The sequence below is a fragment of the Loxodonta africana genome, chromosome 12 (genome assembly GCF_030014295.1).
Source record: "Loxodonta africana isolate mLoxAfr1 chromosome 12, mLoxAfr1.hap2, whole genome shotgun sequence".
In the NCBI taxonomy this organism is placed as follows: Eukaryota; Metazoa; Chordata; class Mammalia; order Proboscidea; family Elephantidae; genus Loxodonta; species Loxodonta africana.
This window is the reverse complement of record NC_087353.1, coordinates 52,021,530-52,043,635: the sequence shown is the minus strand read 5'-3', so window position 1 is coordinate 52,043,635 and position 22,106 is coordinate 52,021,530. Positions and strand designations below refer to the sequence as shown.

The window sequence follows — 22,106 nt, the reverse complement described above, 5'->3', positions numbered from 1 at the left end:
AAGTGGAAAAAGGAAATTAGAAACGGCACACAAAAAAAGACATCAAAATGATGGCACTAAACTCATACCTATCCATAATTACGCTGAATGTAAATGGACTAAATGCATCAATAAAGAGACAGAGAGTTACAGAATGGATTAAAAAAACAGGATCCGTCTATATGGTGCCTATAAGGAGTACATCTTAGACTAAAGATGCAAACAAACGAAAACTCAAAGAAAGCAAAAGAATATATCAAGCCAACAACAACCAAAAAAAGAGCAGAAGTGGCAGTATTTATTTTTGACAAAATAGACTTTAAAGTTAAGTCCACTAAAAAGGATAAGGAAGGACACTGTATAATGATTAAAGGGACAGTATACCAGGAGGATATACCCATATTAAATATTTACACACCCAATGACAGGGCCTCAAGATATATAAAACAAACTCTAACAGCATGGAAAAGCGAGATAGACAGCTCCACAATAATAGCAGGAAATGTCAACATACCACTTTCAGTGAAGGACAGGACATACAGAAAGAAGCTCAGTAAGGACATGGAAGATCTAAATGCCACAATCAACCAACTTGAACTAACGGACATATACGGGACACTCTACCCAACAGAAGCCAAGTATACTTTTCTTTTCCAGTGCACATGGAACATTCTGTAGAATAGACCACATATTAAGTCATAAAGCAAGCCTTAACAGAATCCAAAACATCAAAATGTTACAAAGTATCTTCTCTGATCGTAAAGCCATGAAAGTAGAAATCAATAACAGAAAAAGCAAGGAAAAGGAATCAACGCATGGAAACTGAACAACACCTCGCTCAAACACTACTGAGTTATAAAAGAAATTAAGAACAGAATAAAGAAATGCATAGAATCTAGTGAGAATGAATACACTTCCTACCAGAACCTTCGGGACACAGCTAAAGCAGTGCTCGGAGATAAATTTATAGCAATAAGTTCTCACATCAAAAAAGAAGAAAGGGCCAGAATCAAAGAATTATCCCTACAACATGAAAAAATAGAACAAGAGCAACAAACAAAACCTTCAGGCACCAGAAGAAAGCAATTAATAAAAATTAGAGCAGAATTAAATGAAATAGAGAACAGAAAAACAATTGAAAGAGTTAACAAGACCAAAAGCTTGGTCTTTGAAAAAGGTTAACAAAATCAGTAAACCATTGTCCAAACTGACAAAAGAAAAACAGGAGAGGAAGCAAATAACCTGAATAAGAAATCAGATGGGCGATATTGCAACAGACCCAACTGAAATTAAAAGAATCATATCAGATTACTATGAAAAATTTTATTCCAACAAATTTGAAAACCTAGAAGAAATGGACAAATATCTAGAAACACATTACCTACTTAAACTAACACAAACAGACGTAGAACAACTAAGTAAGCCCATAACAAAAGAAGACATTGAAAAGGTCATTTAAAAAACTCCCCCGCAAAAAAGAAGCCATGCCCCTGACGGCTTCACTGGAGAATTCTACCAAATTTTCAGAGAAGAGTTAACACCATTACTACTAAAAGTATTTCAGAGCACAGTAAAGGATGGGATACTCCCAAACTCATTCTATGAAGCCAGCCATATCCCTGATACCAAAAACTGGTAAAGACATCACAAAAAAGAAAATTACAGACCTATATCCCTCTTGAACTTAAATGCAAAAATCCTCAAAAAAATTCTAGCCAATAGAATTCAACAACATCAAATGAATAATTCACCATGACCAAGTGGAATTCATACCAGGTTTTATGCAGGGATGGTTCAACATTAGAAAAACAATCAATGTAATCCATTATAAAACAAAAGTCAAGAACCACACGATCGTATCGACTGATAGAGAAAAGCCATTTGACAAAGTCCAATACCCACTAATGATAAAAACTCTCGGCAAAATAGGAATAGAAGGAAAATTCCTCAACATAATAAAGAGCATTTACGCAAAGCCAATAGCCAACAACATCCTAAATGAAGAGAGCCTGAAAGCATTCCCCTTGAGAATGGGAAGCAGACAATGATGCCCTTTATCACCACTCTTATTCAACATTGTGCTGGAGGTCCTAGCCAGAGCAATTAGCCTAGATAAAGAAATAAAGTGCGTCCAGATTGGCAAGGAAGAAGGAAAAGTATTACTGTTTGAAGATGACATGATCTTATACACAGAAAACCCTAAAGAATCCTCAAGAAAACCACTGAAACTAATAGAAGAGTTCAGCAGAATATGAGGATATATGATAAACATACAAAAATCAGTTGGATTCCTCTATACCAACAAAGAGAACATCGAAGAGGAAATCACCAAATCAATACCATTTATAACAGCCTCCCAGGAGATAAAATACTTACGAATAAATCTAACCGGAGATGTAAAAGACCTATACAAAGAAAACTAGAAGACACTACTGCAAGACACCAAAAAAGACCTACATAAGTGGAAAAACATACCTTGCTCATGGATAGGTAGATAGAACATCATAAAAATGTCTATTCTACCAAAAGTGATCTATAGATACAATGCAATCCCAATCCAAATTCCAACAACATTTTTAAATGAGATGGAGAAACAAATCACCAACTTCATATGGAAGGGAAAGAGACCCCAGACAAGTAAAGCATTACTGAAAAACAACAAATTGGGAAGCCTCACATTCCCTGATTTTAGGACACAGTAAGTCAAAACAGCCTGGTAATGTTCCAACAACAGACACATAAACCAATGGAACAGAATTGAGAATCCAGACCTAAATCCATGCACATATGAGACGGTGATATTTGACAAAGTCCCAAAGTCTGTTAAATAGGGAAAAGACAGTATGTGTAACAAATGGTGCTGGCATAACTGGATATCCATCTGCAAAAAAAAAAAAAAAAAATGAAACAAGACCCGTACCTCATACCATGCACAAAAACTGACTCAAAATGGATCAAAGACCTAAATATAACATCTAAAACAATAAAAATCATGGAAGAAAACATAGGGACAATGCTAGGAGCTCTAACACATGGCATAAACAGTACAAAACAATAGTAACAATGCACAAAGACCGGAAGAGAAACTAGATAACTGGGAGCTCCTAAAAATCAAACACACCCATCCTAAGAGTTCACCAAAACAGGAAAAAAATTACCTGCACACTGGGAAAACGTTTTCGGCTATGACAGATCAGATCAGTGTCTGATCCTAAGATCTGCATGATACTGCAAAAAATCAACAACAAAAAGACAAATAAACTGATTACAGAATGGGCCAAGGATATCAACAGGCACTTCACCAAAGAAGACGTTCAGGCGGCTAACAGATACCTGAGGAAATACTTAACAATCATTAGCCATTAGAGAAATGCAAATCAAAACTACAGTGAGATACCATCTCACTCCAACAAGGCTTGCATTAATCCAAAAAACACGAAATAATAAATGTTGCAGAGGTTGTGGAGAGACTGGAACATTTATACACTGCTGGTGGGGATGTAAATGGTACAATCACTTTGGAAACTGATCTGGCACTGCCTTAAAAAGCTAGAAATAGAACTACCATACAATGCAGCAATCTCAGTCCTTGGAATATATCCTAGAGAAATGAGAGTCTTCACATGAACGATATATGCACACCCATGTTCATTGCAGCACTGTTTTTAATAGCAAAAACATGGAAGCAACCAAGGTACCCATCAATGGATGAATGGATAAATAAATTATGGTATAGTCACACAGTGGAATACTATGTGATGATAAAGAACAACAATGAATCCGTGACATGGAGGAACCTGGAAGGCATTATGCTTAGTGAAATTAGTCACTTGCAAAAAGACAAATATTTTATGAGACCACTATTATAAAAACTCAAGAAATAGTTTAAACAGAGTAGAAAATATTCTTTGATGGTTACCGGGAGGTGGGGAGGGAGAGGGAAATTCACTAACTAGATGATAGACAAAGACTATTTTAGGTGAAGGGAAGGACAACATACAATACAGGAGAGGTCAGCACAACCGGACTAAATGAAAAGCAAAGAAGTTTCCTGAATACAGCTGAGCACTTCGAAAGCCAGAGTAGCAGGGGCGGGGGTCTGGGGACCATAGTTTCAGGAGACATCTAGGTCAATTGGCATAACAAAATGTATTAAGAAAGCCTTCTGCATCCTGCTTTGGTGAGTGGCCTCTGGGGTTTTAAACGCTAGTAAGCAGCCTCCTAAGATGCATCAATTGGTCTCAACCCACCTGAAGCAAAGAAGAATGAAGAACACCAAAGACAGAAGGTAATTATGAGCCCAAGAGACAGAAAGGGCCACATAAACTAGAGACTCCATCAGTCTGAGACCAGAAGAACTAGATGGTGCCCGATGATTGCCCTGACGGGGAACACAACGGAGAATCCCTGACGGAGCAGGAGGACAGTGGGATGAGGACCACAAATTCTCCGAAAAAGACCAGACTTAATAGTGTGACTGAGACTAGAGGGACGCCAGATGTCATGGGATTGGACTGGACTATAAGACAGGAAATGATACTGGTAAGGAGTGAGTTTCTTGGTTCAAGTAGACACATGAGATTATGTGGGCAGCTCCTGTCTGGAAGGGAGATGAGAGATGAGAAGGCAGAGAGGGACAGGAGCTGGCTGAATGGACACGGGGAATACAGGGTGGAGAGGAGAAGTGTGCTGCCTCATTAAGGGGAGAGCAGCTAGGAGTACCTAGCAAGCTAGGTATAAGTTTTTGTATGACAGACTGTCTTGATTTGTAAACTTTCACATAAAGCACAATAAATATAAATAAATAAATAAGAATTTTATGCATGTGTTCCATAGTTTGTTTCCAAAAAAAGAAATGTTTTAAAGTAGTGAATTCTAACTCTATGCCCTATGACCACATTTCCATAGTACAGAGAGAGTTGGTAAACTTTTTAAAGGGAAAATTTGGACCAGAATTATTTTTACTAGTCTCCTTAAAAGGGTATATATGTAGCCCCCAGCTTTTGATTACCAAAGCTTATGTGCTCTCCATTAAAACAAGAGGAGGAGTGTCTGAGGTGTGAGCACTGCTAATGCGACTTTGGACTTTGGGCGGGTCACTTAGCAGATGTATGAAGTCACACAGTCTCCAGCCTCTTTGCATTGCTGTTTTGTCTCCTAATGTATATTCAGTAACAAGGACCAGGCCCACTCCCCTATACCAACACACGTATTATTTCATGTATGATTTATAAATGTGTAGTTTATTTCATTCATGACCTATAACATATGTATGCTGTCAAGGTATGAAGAGACAGTGGTAGAATTAACTGTACCATATTCCAAAAGGTGAAAGTCCATGTTTGCAATAGTGTATATATTTACAGTGTTTGGCTTCAGACAAGCTAGTGTGGCATAATTTGTTATTGGAGGATATTTTTTGGTTTGTTTTGTTTTTTTCACTGAGTTTCTTCATGAAGCCAATGCCCACTTTCCTGACAAATGATGTCTAGAACAAATGCAATGCAGAAATACGTTGCTTATGAAGATAATAATTTAGACCAAGTGTTACAACTTGTGGAAAAATTAAGACACTTGAGTCTACTTTTCTCTAACAGAATTAGCAGGGGTAATGTGTATGTGAAGCTCTGGTGGAGCAGTGGTTAAGAGCTCGGCTGCTCACCGAAAGGTCAGCAGTTTGAATTCACCAGCCGCTCCTTGGAAACCCTATGAGGCAGTCCTACTCTGTCCTATATAGAGCTGCTATAAGATGGAATCGACTCAATGATGAGTTTAGTGTGTTTATGGGAAATTACAGACTCCTTACTAGCTTCAGTTTCTGATCAATAATTCCTATTTATATATTGAGACAAGTTGTCTAGAGACCTCACATTCAAAACACTAGCCCTCCTTATTATCATTTTTCAATATATACATTCTATATTTCTAAATGTACATTTTATAGGACTTGGTATTTTTAGTGCTTGGTACCATACTTTTTATTTAATGAAAGGGCACCAGAATGTATACAAAGTGTTCATCAGCTGTGATTTGTATGATAAAAGGAACCAATGCACTAGTGTTGAGCTGATCTCTCTAATCGACTAGCTTGCTGTTTTTCTCTCTGTGTCCTGTTGTTAGTTGACTACAGTATATTGTTTCAGATTTATGCATTAAAAATACGATTTCTACTTCAAAGAGATCACTTTGTTACTTTGTAGCTTTTAAGCTGATGCCAAGAACTTATTTTTCTTCCAAGATAAAGTCACATCTATAGATTTTTTTTCAACTAATTACATGTCTGCCAATAAATACTTAGAGGATATATTTTATTTCAATTTATTATTTTTGTTTACGTAGTATGTCCCTAGAAAGACCTGTGAAACTGGAAGGAAATGTTTTAATGGTTTTTATTACTATTTTTTTCATCGCATTCTTTCCTTCTTTGTTTTGTTTTTTGTTGTTGTTCGTTCTCTTTTTTTTTTAATAGCTCCAGTCAGTCTGGCCAAGCATGACAGCAACTCAAACTTGGCAAACTTCCAAGACGCTGAGGACATGCCTGACAGATGTGTCTTAGAAGAGTCTGAGAGTCCAGGTAAAAACCATTTGAAAATAGTCAAGTATAAAATGATAGATTTGACACAGCTTTGGGGTCCTTGGGAGGGGTGGGGGGAAAGGACATTGTAATGCTATTTTCTCTTAGCACCTGCACTGTCAAGTTAATGGTCACCTCCAGGGGTCACAGTGTGGAGCTGTTATCTTTTCCTCTTTTACCAAGAATTCAGTTCAAGGAAGTACAAAGGCTGTAGGATTGAGAAGAGAAGCTGATACTATTAGTTCATTATCATCCATTTTAGGCTAAACTGGTTAATAGAGGCAGAGTTTCAAAACTAGAGAAATTGCAACATGTTAAATATTCCAAATAATGGGATCTTAGGGAGAGTCAAGCAAAGGTGGAGCGTTGGAGAGAAAAGAGATACCAGTCATCATTACAATTCTATTTACCTTTCTAAATACAACCACAACTCATGCAAACTGTGGTGAGGATTTCAGCATGACAGTAATGGATGTTGTCAGTTGTTTAGAACAAAACAAAACAAAAGAAAAAGACAACCCTTCCTCACACAATAAAATCCACCGTATGTCAAAGTTCTTTGTGTTTGTATTTGTTGAAAAGAAATAGGCCGAAATATGTTGGAAGGATCCTGTCAGAAACATTTAGGTCTGGGTTTTTGTTTCCATTTTTGTTTGAAGTATGCTCATTCATAACAACTGATTCATTTTTTAAAATTGTGTAAAAATTGAATTGCATTCCTGGACAACTACAAAACCACAAGGTGCCCAAAGTTACCTTATTATCATGAGTGAAAGAGTTAAATACCACCCCCTCTCCCCGCCACACACACTTAATATTTTCCTTTCTTGTTTTATCTGGCTGCTGTGCACCCTCTACCTTCTTGCATCTTTGTGTGCTGATCCATGTATCATATTTTTTATTCATCCTCTCTATGTCCTGTCAGCTTAGCTAAGAGATTTCCAAATCTTGTACCTTCTGCTGACAGGGGGCAGCTGCAAACAGTCCCCTGATCCTTCCCAGAGGAGAGCTACTGAGATTTAATTTTCAGTGAAAGGTATAGTCTGCAATCTATGTCAGGTCCTCTAAGTCATCTTGGAACCCCAATAGGCCCAGTGGTGGTGGCATTGTATTTCAGTCCCCTCTCCTCCACCAAGATTCCTCAAAAGATGAACTGCTGCTGTGTGCCCACTCTCAACTGCACTCCTGCTTTAACATCCCTTGGAACTGAGAAATAGCGTCTTTAGCAATGACAGAAATCTTTAATCAGCAAATTAATCCCCTCCCCGCCCCCATAATATCTAAAGGGAAAACATAGATCAGTCTCACTCTAAAAACGTGAAGATAGTGGTAACATTAAGTTTCTACCATAAAAATTATTTAAAATTAAAACTTACCTTTAGTTTTGACTAATATTGCCTAATTTTGACTAGGATTTTAAAGTATGTTCATCAAAGTTTTCTATCAACCATTTGTCCAGCAGTTAAATCCAGTGAAGTTTTTACATGAGTAAATGTTCATTGCTTCTGGTGAGAATAGATCATATTTATACCATTTCACAGGTAGAAAAAGCTTCAGCCGTCCCTTCATGTGAGTGGAATTGTACTGGGATTCAAATATGATAACTGTACCTCATTGGTATAAACAAAAGGATATATCAAAAAAGGAAGATTAATTAGAATATATAGGTTCTGATAAAGAATCTCAAGAAGTGAATACTGTTCTGTACACTGGACATCATTAAACTGGTAATAAAAGATGAATTATTCCGGCTTTTCCTCTGTCCATTCCTGCATTTTAAGACATCTTGCCTTATAGGCTGAGAAACCTCTTGAGAGTTCACTACTGGTCTCACTACCTTCCACTGAGAATTTGTGGCTTGGTTGTCATGGAGACATCGTATTTCTCCAAGAATTGCTCATATTGATCCATGGCCAGGGTAAATGGCCAGGCGAGTGTGAGGAATAAAGGGGGCTGGGCAGTACTATAAAATGGCCAGGGCTTGTGGGTTTAGAAATAAGCTCATAGCAAACACTTAGGTAAAAAGAAAGATGCAGTTTTTATTTTGTTTCAGGATTTCCTTCTGCACTTTGGGCCATTGTCTTCTTTCACTATGAACTGATAGAAACTTGTTAGTCACTTGTCATGTCAGATCTTTGGTGCTTGTCCTGGCATAGCTGTCAGCCTTCCAGATCTGTGCAGTTTAGGGACACACAAAAAAGAGGCAGTGGCATGAATTATTTATTGCTCCTTGTGTGAATAAAATTCTGTGATAAGAAATTAAGACACTCCTGACAGAGGTGCTTGTTTAGTAAGAAAGATTTTGATGAGAGAGTGTAGTTCCTTTAACTATGAGCATTTGAGAGGCAAAATTCATAAAACTGCATGGAGAAAGATAAGTTTTTTATTTCTTGTGTGAATTTGGTGGCATAGACTTTCTTGAACTATAAAAATATGACTGTCCACTTCTCAGTGGCCAAAAATGAACTTCAAAATATCAAGTCATTCAAACATAGGGACTCTGAAAGTATAAATGCTACTCTGGTGGTTTAGTTACCTCAATTTGCTATGTGTGAGTGGTGTTTTTCTGAAAAGTATTAACCACCTTAGTTAAAAGAGAAAAACACAACTTGGGTTTTTAAATGGTTCCCTTTGGGAACATTTCTTCAAACCAGTAGAGTTGCTTCATTAGCTAAGCCTAGAATTATATTGGTACATTCATTATATGGAAATGAGTGCATTTAAAGCTGAAAGCATCATTCTTTATTTTCTCACCTGGAATATTACCACTTATTTTAAATTCCCTTCAACATTTCCATCTGCATGCAAAATCCCTCAGTTACAAAGTTGAATGTGGTCAGCCTTCTAACTCTAATGGATATTGACCTTAAAAAAAAAAAAAAAAAAAAATCGACCTTACGCAGTTTTATATATGTAATGCTAAATGACTAACGTATTTATTACATCACTTAAATGAATTGACCAGTTGCTCAAACAGCATATAGAAAATCAAAACAAAACAAAAAAATCCTTGTCACATCCAAGAACAGTTCAAAATATTTCCTCATATATTGTTCTTTCAAAATAGAGCCTTTTCTTTGCAAATCCTCTAAACATCATTTTGCTTTAGCTCCTATACTTTCATATTGCTAATAACTCATTTGCATAGATGGAGAGCAAGAGGGACAGCAAAGCACAGAAAAACTTATTTTTTTTAAAAAGCCAAAGTTGATATTTTTAAAATGTTGATAGAAAAGTGTTAAATGCCATTAACAAATCAAATTTTTAGAATTTGTATAAAATGGTGAGATTGAATTTGTGAACTGATTCTCTTTGAACATAATGATTCTTGTACTCAGTATGTAGGCTGTTTATTTTTACATAGACATCACTGCTTCTTTAGCATTGAATTGACTAGGATGGCCCATTTGTAAATAGACTGTAGTCTGCATATAGGTCATAGTTTAGATGCCTTGTGGAGAGATTGTTCACCTGGTCTCTAGAGCATTCTACCTTATTCATCATGTGCTTTATTGGTTCAAACCGTGTACCCAGGTGAGTGCTTAGAGTCCATTACGGTTGACAAAGCAACTTTAGACCAGAGCATTCCTGTTCCTTTGACCCTGCTAGTGAACCTGGAGGTCTTGTCTGATAGGTGAAGGTTTCCCTTAACAGTGTCTTTTCTTTGGAGTAATTCATTAGCAAAGAGTTTTGATTCACAGGTGAATTCCAGATTGAATTTTCTGGCTTAGACTCTGTGAAGTCTATTTGCTTCTTCACCATCATTTATACTTTCCTGAAACCTCTGGGAATAACTGATGTATAGTAATAGAAGTACTGAAACAACGCTGTGAACTCGCAACCCCTCCCCCACCACCTTTTTTTTTTTTTTTTTTAGATTTCAGGGCCATTAGGCTTTCTTTGGCTTTTTAATATCTTGTCAGTTCTGAATCTGAAAGAAGTTATTACAAAAACAATTCAGTTTAGCCTTTGGCCTGTTAACATCTTAACTATTTTCTATACTATGATTAAAGCTCAATCCCCATTCTGAAGAAGAAAAATGTCCTTTGTCCCTCATCTTTGCTCTGATATCAATACAAATTTTAATATGGTATTCAAATTTTTAATACAAGTATTAGTGAAAAACTTTGAGCTTTTATTATCTTATTGACTTAGAAAACTAAGAATTTTGCTTCCTAGTGAATCAAGGACAGTGCACTCAAAAGTACCTTCAGCTGAAAATAGTAGTGACAAGACAGAATTTGAAAGTCCAAAAAATAATCATTCAGATAAGAGTTTACATGTCATTGTGAAGTTGTTTCTAATCAGTATTTATTCTGCCATTAATAGAATGTTTTAGTGGTTTTTATACAGCACGTTATATGTGTAGATCTATATACATCATTGTCAATCAATATTACATTTGCATGAACCTGATGAATAGAACTAGCTTTCTCACGGTATCCAGGGGATACTCCATTGTGAAAAGCAAGGTGGATTTTTTTCTTTTTCTTTTTACTATTCTGGCTCATGAATCACTGGCAAAAATCAGGTAACAGAAAGTAGGACAGATTCAGGACTGGAGTGTTGGAGATAGCTGATGATGATGCGTGAAACAGAAAAAATAAGGAATATGTGAACAGCCAACCATTCACAGCCATCAGGAACACACTTCTTATGGTTAGTGTTGAAAAAAGAAAGTTCTAGAAGAAGTAGGAGCAGTTTTAGTGGTAAAACCATATAAGCTTCCAGTTATCCTTAGCAGTACCAATTTTTTAAACTTGCCCAGTGGGAAGAATTTAAGCAACAACCTAATAATTCTTAAAATAACCTAAAATTATAGGCTAATATACATTTTTTATATGTATAGTATGCAATACTGGTTTAATTAAACCAAAGAATCAGTTTTGGGAATTTTTGTCTGTAGGAATGGGAGTTACTATGCATGGTCACATTATTATCATCATTGTGTTTAGATATAGTTAACTAAGACACAATGCTCCAATAGTTTGCTAGTCAAATTACTTTAAATCAAATGATATTTTTTAGCCTACAATTACAACCATGGAAGTAGTTTGAGAAACAATGTCGATGTGATTCTATATCTCAAGCCATACTTCTAACATTTATAAAATTTGACCCTAAAGCTGCAATTGTGGGTTACTTTAAGAACAATTCAGCTGCTTAAAATTTATGTATATTATTAATTTTGAACCAAAACCATCATGGTGAAATTTTCACCTTTCTTGACAATTAAAAGAAAGTCAATTTATGTTAGTAATGTGTATAATTAAAATGTATTTACCTGGTAAATATTAAGGTAACCACAAAAGAAACTAACAATCCTACATACCAAAACAAAAAACAAGAAAAACATAAAGACTTAAATTAGTAATGTGTATAATTAAAATGTATTTACCTGGTAAATATTAAGGTAACCACAAAGGAAACTAACAATCCTACATATCAAAATAAAAAACAAGAGAAACATAAAGACTTAGCAAATATAAAATCAATAACAATGGAAAAGAAAATACAAAAAGAAAAACAACACAGCACAGAAAATTAGTGGAAAAAAGAAACTGTCAAAAGCACACGCACACAACAATACATCAAAATGACAGTACTAAACTAATATGTACCTATAATTATGCTGAAAGTAAATGGACTGAATACACCACTAAAGACAGAGAGTGGCAGAATGGATTAAAAAAATGCTCCATCTATATGCTGTCTATATGCCACGCACTTTAGACTCAAAGACACAAACTAAAATTCAAAGTATGGAAAAAATATATCAACCAAACAACAATCAAAAAAGAGCAGGACTGGCAATATTAATCTCTGATGAATAGACTTTAAAGTTAAATACACCACAAAGGATAAGGAAGGGCACTATATAATGATTAAAGGGTCAGTACACCAGAAGGGCGTAACCATGCACCCAAATACAGGGCTCCAAAATACATAAAGCAAACTCTAACAGCATTGAAAAGAGAAATAGCTCCACAATAATAGTACGAGACTTCAACACACCACTTTCCGTGAAGGACAGAACATCCAGAAAGAACCTCAGTAAAGACAAGGAATATCTAAAGGCTACAGTCAACCAACTTGATCTCATAGACATACACAGAACACTCCACCCAGTAGCAGCCAAGTATACTTTCTTTTCCAACACACATGGAATGTTCTCCAGAACTGACCACATATTAGACCACAAAGGAAGCCTTAGCAGAATCCAAAACATCAAAATACTACAAAGCATCTTTTCTGACCATAAACCCATAAAAGTAGAAATCTATAACAGAAGAACCAAGGGGAGAAAAAATCCAAATACAAGGAAACTGAACAACACCTTGCTCAAAAACTACTGGGTTATAAAAGAAACGAAGGATGGAATAAAGATATTCACAGAGTCAGAAGAGAATGAAAACACGTCTGACAGGAACCTTTGGGGCACAGCAAAAGCAGTGCTTAGAGGTCAATTTATAGCAATAAATGCACACATCCAGAAAGAAGAAAGGGCCAAAATCAAACATTAACCCTACAACTCGAACAAATAGAGAGCAGCAAAAGAAGCCCTCGGGCACCAGAATAAAGGAAATAATAAAAATTAGAGCAGAATTAAGTGAACTGGAAAATAGAAAAAAGACCTACATAAGTGGAAAAGCATACCTTGCTCATGGATAAGAAGACTCAGCATTGTGAAAATGTCAGTTCTACCCAAAGCAATCTACAGATACAGAAAGAGTTACAAGACCAAAAGCTGGTGCTATGAAAAGATAACAAAAATGACAAACCATTGGCCAAAATGACAAAAGAAAAACAGGAGAAGAAGCAAAAACCCAAATGAGAAATGAGTTGGGCAATATCACAACAGATCAAACTGAAATTAAAAGAATCATAACAGAATACTCCAACAAATTTGAAAACCTAGAGGAAATGGACAAATTTCTAGAAACACACTACCTACCTAAACTAACACAAACAGAGGTAGAACAACTAAATAAACTTAGAACGAAAGAAGAGATTGAAGACGTAATTAAAAAACTCCCAAGGGTGGGGGGCAGAGAAAGCCCTGGCCCAGACAGCTTCACTGGAGAATTCTACCAAACTTTCAGAGAAGAATTAACAACAGTACTACTAAAGGTATTTCAGAGCACAGAAAAGGATGGAATACTCCCAAACGCATCCTATGAAGCCAGCATAACCCTGATACCAAAACCAGGTAAAGACACAACAAAAAAAGAAAATTACAGAACAATATCCCTCATGAATATAGATGCAAAAGTCCTCATTGAAATTCTAGCCAATAGAATTCAACAACATATCAAAAAAAATAATAATAATTCATCATGAGTAAGTAGAATTCATACCAGGTATTGACAATCAAAACTATGAGATACCATCTCACCCCAACAAGGATAGCATTAATCCAAAAAACACAAAATAATAAATGTTGGAGTGATTGTGGAGAGACTGGAACACTTATACACTGCTGGTGGGAATGTAAAATGGTACAACCACTTTGGAATTCAATTTGGCACTTCCTTAAAAAGCTAGAAATAGAAGTATCATAAGATTCAGCAATCCCACTCCTTGGAATAGATCCTACAGAAATAAGAGCTGTCACACAAATAGATATATGCACACCCATGTTCATTGCAGCACTGTTCACAATAGCAAAGAGATGAAAACAACCTAGGTGCCCATCAACAGATGAATGGATAAACAAATTTTGGTATATTCAAACAACGGAATACTAACAACGATAAAGAATCATGATGAATCTGCAAAACATCTCATAACATGGGTGAATCTGGCAGGCATTATGCTGAGTGAAATTACTCAACCACAAAAGGACAAATATTGTATGAGACCACTATTATAAGAACTCAGGAAAAAGTTGAAACACATAAGAAAACATTCCTTGATGGCTACGAGGGTGGAGAGGGAGGGAGAGGGAAACTCACTAACTAGATAAAAAAAAAAAAACTAGATAGAAGACAGGAATTATCTTAGGTGAAGGGAAGGACAACACACAATACGGGGGAAGTCAGCACAACTGTAAGAAACCAGAAGCTAAGAAGTTTCCTGAACACAACCAAACACTTTGAGGGACAGAATACCAGGGCTGGGGGTCTGTGGGCCATGTTCTTGGGAAACATCTAGGTCAACTGGCATAACAAACGTTTATTAAGAAAATGTCCTGCATCCCACTTTGGTGAGTGGCATCTGGGGTCTTAAAAGCTAGCAAGCGGCCATCTAAGATGCATCAATTGGTCCCAAGCCACCTGGAGCAAAGGAGAATGAAAAAAAAAAAAGAACACCAAAAACACAAGGAAAATATTAGCCCAAGAGACATAAAGGGCCACATAAGCCAGAGATTCCATCATCCTGAGACCAGAAGAACAAGGTGGTACCTGACTACTACCAATGACCACCCTGATAGGGAACACAACAGAGTCCTTGGGGGAGCAGGAGAAAAGCAGGGTACAGAATTAAAATTGTAGTAAAAATACCAGACTTGATTGTCTGACTGAGACTGGAGGAGCCCCAGAAGGCATGGCTACCAGACTCTCTGTTAACCTAGAACTAAAACCATTCCCAAAGCAAAGATTAGACTGGCCTATAAGACATAATGTTGTCTTATTTTACATAATGACATCACTGTTTCCCTATTTTGGGCGTCTATTTTATCTTGATTTATTTTTGTGATTTCCCTGTCTGGGTTAACATCTGATTGTTCTGTCCAGTGTTCTAGTCTTGGGTTGATACCTGATTTTATTGATTTTCTTAGTATTTTTTGTAGTTTTGGTTTGTTTTTTGTGAAATCCCTAAACTTCTGTTTATCTGGAAATGTCCTAATTTCGCTTTCATATTTGAGAGACAGTTTTGCTGGATACATGATTCTTGGTTGGCAATTTTTTTTCCTTCAATGTTTTATATAAGTCATCACATTGCCTTCTTGCCTGCATGGTTTCTGCCAGGTAGTCCGAGCTTATTCTTGTTGACTCTCCCTTGTAGGTGTCTTTTCGTTTATCCCTAGCTGCTCTTAAAATTCTTTATCTTTGGTTTTGGCAAGTTTGATTATAATATGTCTTGGTGACTTTCTTTTAAAATCTACCTTATGTGGAGTTCGATGAGCATCTTGGATTGATATCTTCTCATCTTTCACAATATCAGGGAAGTTTTCTGCCAACAAATCTTCAACAATTCTCTCTGTATTTTCTGTCATCCCTCCCTGTTCTGGCACTCCAATCACTAGTAGGTTATTTCTCTTGATAGAGTCCCACGTGATTTTTAAGATTTCTTTATTTTTTTAATTCTTTATGTGATTTTTCTTCAAATATATTGATGCCAAGTGCTTTATCTTCAAGTTCATCAATTCTGCCTTCCGCTCGCTCAATTCTGCTCCTCTGACTTTCTATTGAGTTTTCTAATTGTGTAATTTTATTGTTAATCTTCTGAATTTCTGATTGCTGTCTCTCTATAGCTTCTTGCAGCTTATTAAATTTTTCATTATGTTCTCAAATAACCTTTTTAATTTCGTGAACTGTTTTATATGTGTGTCCCTTGGCTTGTTCTGCATATTGCCTGATCTCCTTCCTGATATCTTGATGAGTTCTGTATATCAACCTTTTGAATTCTGCATCTGGTAATTCCAGGAAGCCACCTTCATCCAGAAGATCCTTTGATTCTCTGTTTTGAGAGCTTGTTGAAATGATCATAGTCTGTTTCTTTATGTGGTTTGATATTGACTGTTTTCTCCGAGCCATTTATAGGTTATTGGATTAGTTTATTTTATGTTTGCTTACTATATCCTAGTTTCTTGCTTTGTTTTGTTTTGATATGCCCAAATGGGTTGCGTGAGTGAGCTAGAATGATTATTTTCACCTTCAGAGCTCTGATGTCCTGTCACCAGATGGCTAGAAGTGTTATCAGGTATATGAGCTTATGAGTCTATTCACTTTTCTTGTGTGGATTCAGCTCAGGTGTCCAGGTAGCCGGTCATCAAGTGTGTAGTACAAGCTCTGTCCTACAATCTTAGAGGGGCAGGGATGTTTGGTGTAGGTAGTGGTACCTGGTTCCAGCAGGGGGTCACACTCTGAACAAGGCAGGAGGCTGAGAACCATTCCCTGACATTCTCTGAGGAAAGCACGTCCCTGTTCCCTAGAGCGTACACATGGGTGAGTTCTGCAGATGGACCATGGGCACCAAATGCTTTTGTTTGTAAGAACTGGGAGTTACCAGTTATCCTTGGACCCCTGTCATGGGTGGCTGGGTGACCTGAGTGGAGCCACCAGTCCCTAGGTACCTGATGTGGGTAGATGAGGACCCTGTTTAGTAGGCAAAGCAGTGTCAAATACCAAACACCCACCTCTCCACCACACAGCTTAAACAGTTGCAGTCTGCCAGCAAAGGCCTATTATCTATGCAGAAGGAAATGTATTCAGAGTCCATGGACCATTTATGCCCGGACAGAAGCTGCTTCTGTCCCGAGCTCCCCCGGTTAGTGAAGCTGGCAAATGATCTTTCCCCCCTTGTGAATTTATTTCTTCTCCAAGTCTGGGAATGTGGCTCAGGTTGTTCAGGTGAGCCTATCTCAGGCCCAGGGAAATCAACAGCCACTGAAACCAGCTTGGGGGCAGGGTGCTCAGTAAAATATACACAAGTACTCTGCTTTTGCCGAGAGTGCCATTTTTATCTGGTTCTGGAGGTGTGAGTAGGCTGTGTGGCTGGCAGTTTCTCCCTGAGGCCGAACGCTACCACCAGCCCACCGCAGCTGCTCCCAAGAATGGTGCCTGAGGGATCCCAGCGATTTAGGTCTGATAACTCCTGTCCACTTCTGAACCTTCTCTCTCTCCCCCTGCTGCTCAGTCTGTTCTCTAACTTTGCCTTTGATGTTCAGGGCTCCTAGCTTGTCATGAATATAATCTTTTCACTTGATTTTTTTGGGTCTTTGTTTTAAGAGGGATTGCTGGAAGCATCTGGCTATTCCATAATCTTGGTCCTGCCTCTGCCTGTAAGGCATAAAATGATGCTTGTGAAGAGTATGCCTCTTAGTTCAAATAGATACAGGACACTAAATGGGCAGCTCTTGTCCAGAGACGAGACGAGAAGGCAGAAAACGACAGGAGCTGGTTGAATAGACATGGAATATCCAGGGTGGAAAGGGGTAGTGTGTTGTACATTATAGGGAGAGCAACTAGGGTCACATAACAGTGTGTGTATAAGTTTTTGTATGAGAAACTAGAGGTGTAAACTTTCACCTAAAGCACAATTTTTTTTTTTTTAATGTGTTTACCTGGGGCATTGATGATTTCTAAAACAAGGATATTTTTATTATATTATTGTATTTCATTTTGGGATAGATATGTAAAAGTTATAGGCAATACCTAGTCTCCTTCCTTCCTCATCCCTCCTTCTTTCCCTCCCTTCCTCTCTCCTTTCCTTCCTTCCTTTCTTCCTCTTTCTTTATTTCACCATATAACCCAAGATATCTATTTTCTTTCTAGGTAAGACAAGGCATCATTCATGGATAGTGAAGGTGTGCTCCTGCAAAGTGTGCTAAATGGAACCTTATCTACAGGATTGGATTAATTAACTAAGATATTTAAAACTCATCGTTTGTTTATCATTGGATATGAGTTATGTTGTTATTGGTTAAAGTATCAGGCTGTAGTGGATTTGCTAATATGTTAGTCAGAGTGTATTGAATTGTTCATTTGAAAATACCCAGATTCATCTAATTTTAGACCATCACTGTCTAAATCACTCTATATTCCTGTTTTTTCCTTTTCTGTTTTTCCAACGCGGAATAACATCCCTCAGACACATATTTAACCTTTTTAAAGATTTTCTTCCATCTTCCCAATTCCTTGATTATGTAATAAGCAACATTAAAACTATTTGTAACACACAATGGTTTTAAATTTGATGTTGCTTCAATGTATTTAACCCCAAATTTTAACAAATTTTATGTGATCTGTTAGATTAAGATGTTTTGTTGTAATAGATGCTTTAATTTGAATCAGTCACTCTGCAATAAATCTTATCTCTAAGCATTAAATGTTGTCAACAAATAGCCAATTCTATTTAGTTATCGATTAGCCCAAATAAGTGATACACATTTTAAGAGACCAACATTGTTTAGTGTAGTTAATTTGGACTTCTAATGATGTAGTGGCTAATGTCTTTAGCTAAATGTTGATTTTGTTGGCCTTCTAAATGTGAACCAGGAAAGAGGAACCTACTTATGTTATATCATAATTGATCCATATAAACTCTTATAGTTCCCTTTCCAGAAAACTCGACCAGCAGGAATTCTAAAATATGCAAAGCAGTATAAATAGGAACAGACATAAAATGCTCATCTATTAAGGCCTTTAGTGATCTATTTGCCATGATTTAAATTGTAATATTCCTGTTTTTATATAAAATCATCAAAATGAATATTAATATGCATATATTATAAATATATATATTGCCTAGTCCATAGAAAAAATGTAAATAAAATGTTATATGTATATTCTCTCTCTGTCTCACTCTCTGTCTACAGATAGATAGACAGAGAGAGAGAAGTGCAAATCAGTTCAGCAAACTATATTTTGAGCACCAGCATCGCACATCAGGCCTGTATCGGGCCTGTGCTGGGATGCAGTGGACAGAGGAGATGGATAATTGGAGTTGAGAACGCTATGATTCAAATGAGATGGTCTCTACCCATAAAGGAGCTTATAATTAATGATTGACCTGAAGTGAATATACCAGAATACAGAATCAAATAAGTGTGATTCCTTTAAAGTAGATTAAAATGTTTATTTTTTTCTCCCTAAAATATGCCATTGCATAAAATTCCTTTTAAGAGTTGTACTTCAGAAACTATAAGGACATTTTTTATATGAATCATCAGGGGAAATTGTCATCCTTTGGAAATAGACATATATACTCCCCCCACCACTTTGGAAACAGCCAAAAACAACTTGGAACAAGTTTCAAAATAAAACAAGGTGTGCAAGCTAGGCAATGGGATACCTTTTCTTGCATGCTGTGTAATAGCTCTGAAGGCTATTATATAAAAGACTACCAAAAACATTATGACTGATGGAAATATCAAGTAAGTATATGTTATCTCAAAAGAACAGTATATATCCTCTCAAAAGAACAACTATAATATTTAAAACTTATTTGGATACTCAAGTTCTAGTAATTTTTTAAAGAACAGATCCCGTAATTATATATCCCTTTTCGAAGAAGAATGAGAGTAAATTTTAACAATTGCCGTAATTAGTATTTTTTTTCAGGTCCAAAAACAGCAATATTGTACCCCTAATAGATATTTTCTGCTGTCACTAGCTATAGGAAATTAGAACTGGCATAGCTCTGTCGTTACTAAATGAGATTTTAAAGGTTTTTTGGCATCATATTTGATATAATTTAAATTTAAAAATTAATTTTTAAGTGATTTTAATGAAAACTTCTTTTGTCAATACATATTCTGTAGACCTATGCTGCTATTAAAGCTTTTAATTTCTAAAAATGAGAGTTAATAAGAATACTTAAATAATGCTTCCCTAATATTCATATGCAAGTGTGTTAATGGCATAAATTCACTAGTTTTTTAAAAAATAATTTATCTTATTTACATTCATTTATTTTCAACACATTTCAGTAACTTCTGTTGTGAGGAGACTTGAAATAGCAAGCTGCCACACAATTTTATTGACCATGTTATGATCCTAACCACTTGGTACCTCAGCTAGAAATTAAAAAATAACTGCCTCTTGATTGGGTATGGGTCCTTTTGCATTTCTGGTTGAGGGTAACAAGTGTAAGTGGAGTGATTTTATTAGTGAAAATGTTCATGTTCAGAATCTTCATTGTCACTGTAATAAATAATTTATTGAAAAAAATGATCTTGTGTTTCTTTTTTGTGGTGATCATCTTGGTGACATTTATGATTTCATATCTTTATATACACATATCCCTCTAAAGGAATATTGTATTTTCAAATCTGCAAGCCTGGAGCTCTTTATTTATTGTGGAGATACACACTGGCTACATTGCAGAGGAAAGAATCTGGAGAGAATCAAGGCTTAAGATCAGAGGCTTCAACCACGTGAGGTCTCCCTCACAAGGCTTGTCCAGTAGAGCTCTACGAGATGGTTTATAGAAAGCAATCTGACTATCTAAGATACAACAATTGCTCTCTTCCCGTCCAGAGCAAAGAAGAGTCAAGAAAACCAAAGACTCAAGGAATCAATTAGTCCAAAGAACTAATGGACCACATGAACCATGACCTCCACTAACCTGAGACCAGAAGAACTAGATGGTGTCTGGCTACTGCTACTGACCACTCTGACTGGGACCATAACAGTAGGTCATGGACAGAGTGGGAAAGAAGTGTAGAACAAAATTCAAACTCATAAATGAGACCAGATTTACTGGAAGCCCTGAAACTATGGCCCTTAGACACTCTTCAAAACCTAAATAAGTTAGAATAATTAGTACATGTATAGTACAACACTGTGCCTGATTCTGCAAAGGGCCAAATGCCAATATTCCTAACATTTTTTTTTACACAATAGCAACAATTAGTTGGCACATGCTTACAAAACCCATCATTTAGTCACTTAGCAATCATTTTAATTGCAGTTATCTGTAAATCCATCAATTGGCTTTTTTGATCTAGCATGTTCATTTTCTAGGAAGAAGGCATTTTCACACAGTCTCAGCAACAGAGCATCATGGCCTGAGATGATGCCATCTAAGCTACAGGCATAGTCTATGATATGTTCTTTACATATCACAAGTTTCCTTTAGACTTGTAGAGAGATGCCCTGTTAATTCTGATGTAGCAAATGCATTTTCTATCAGAAATAACCTCTTATCTTTATCAAAGCAATTCTTATATCTATGGTATCTCCATTTAAATCAATTTATAGTTATAATCAACTGAGTAAGTACTGTTTTTCTTTTCCTTTTTTAAAAAGTATTTTAGAGCCTCCTAGGGAAAAAGAAAAAAAAATGTAGCACAGTGAAATTAAGAATATTCATCCTCTCCCTGAAACTCTTATCCTATCCCTAAATGGATCAAGTTGCACTTAGCATTGTTTTTTATGATAAGGAAGATTTCCTTGAATCAACCCTATTTTAAATGACCAGTATATTCCCATCAATCTAAGCAAAATTATTTCATCCAATTTCTGCAAGATTTTGAAATGGGAAGTGAGTTGAAAATAAATACTATTTCAAATGTCATTAGGGTATTCAAATAAAGAAATAATTTTGAGGATTTCCAAGGCATGTTTGCTAGATAGTGTAGAGCTGATGCCTGTTCAGAAAAGTGCTGGGTTTTGTTTGTAGACTCCCTGCCATGTAGGTGGCAGCAACGCTCAAAGATAGAAGTTTTCTTTCACATTTCCTTAGCTCTCATCCAAAGCATATTCTTACTAAAAATCCTTGTGGAAGAGAAAAGGTTTAAAGTATACAGACAAATTTCCCCTTGTCCTCACCTATCTCGAAAGCTCTAGTTTAAGGTTGTGCTTAAGACGATTCCCATAACGTG

At 36.4% G+C, this 22,106-nt stretch overlaps 1 protein-coding gene across 4 annotated transcripts in view; it reads left to right on the top strand.

Moving 5' to 3' along the window:
• Positions 1 to 20,626, top strand: part of WDR72 (WD repeat domain 72) — a 617,996-nt gene extending 597,370 nt beyond the window's left edge. For all 4 annotated transcript variants that reach the window (XM_023539510.2, XM_064295252.1, XM_064295254.1 and 1 more), the window contains 2 exons: positions 6,449 to 6,553; positions 18,055 to 20,626. In XM_023539510.2, coding sequence (XP_023395278.2) covers positions 6,449 to 6,553; positions 18,055 to 18,110 — 161 coding nt within the window. In that variant the 3' untranslated portion in view covers positions 18,111 to 20,626. The remainder of the gene's footprint in view (positions 1 to 6,448; positions 6,554 to 18,054) is intronic.
• Positions 20,627 to 22,106: the final 1,480 nt, after the last annotated feature.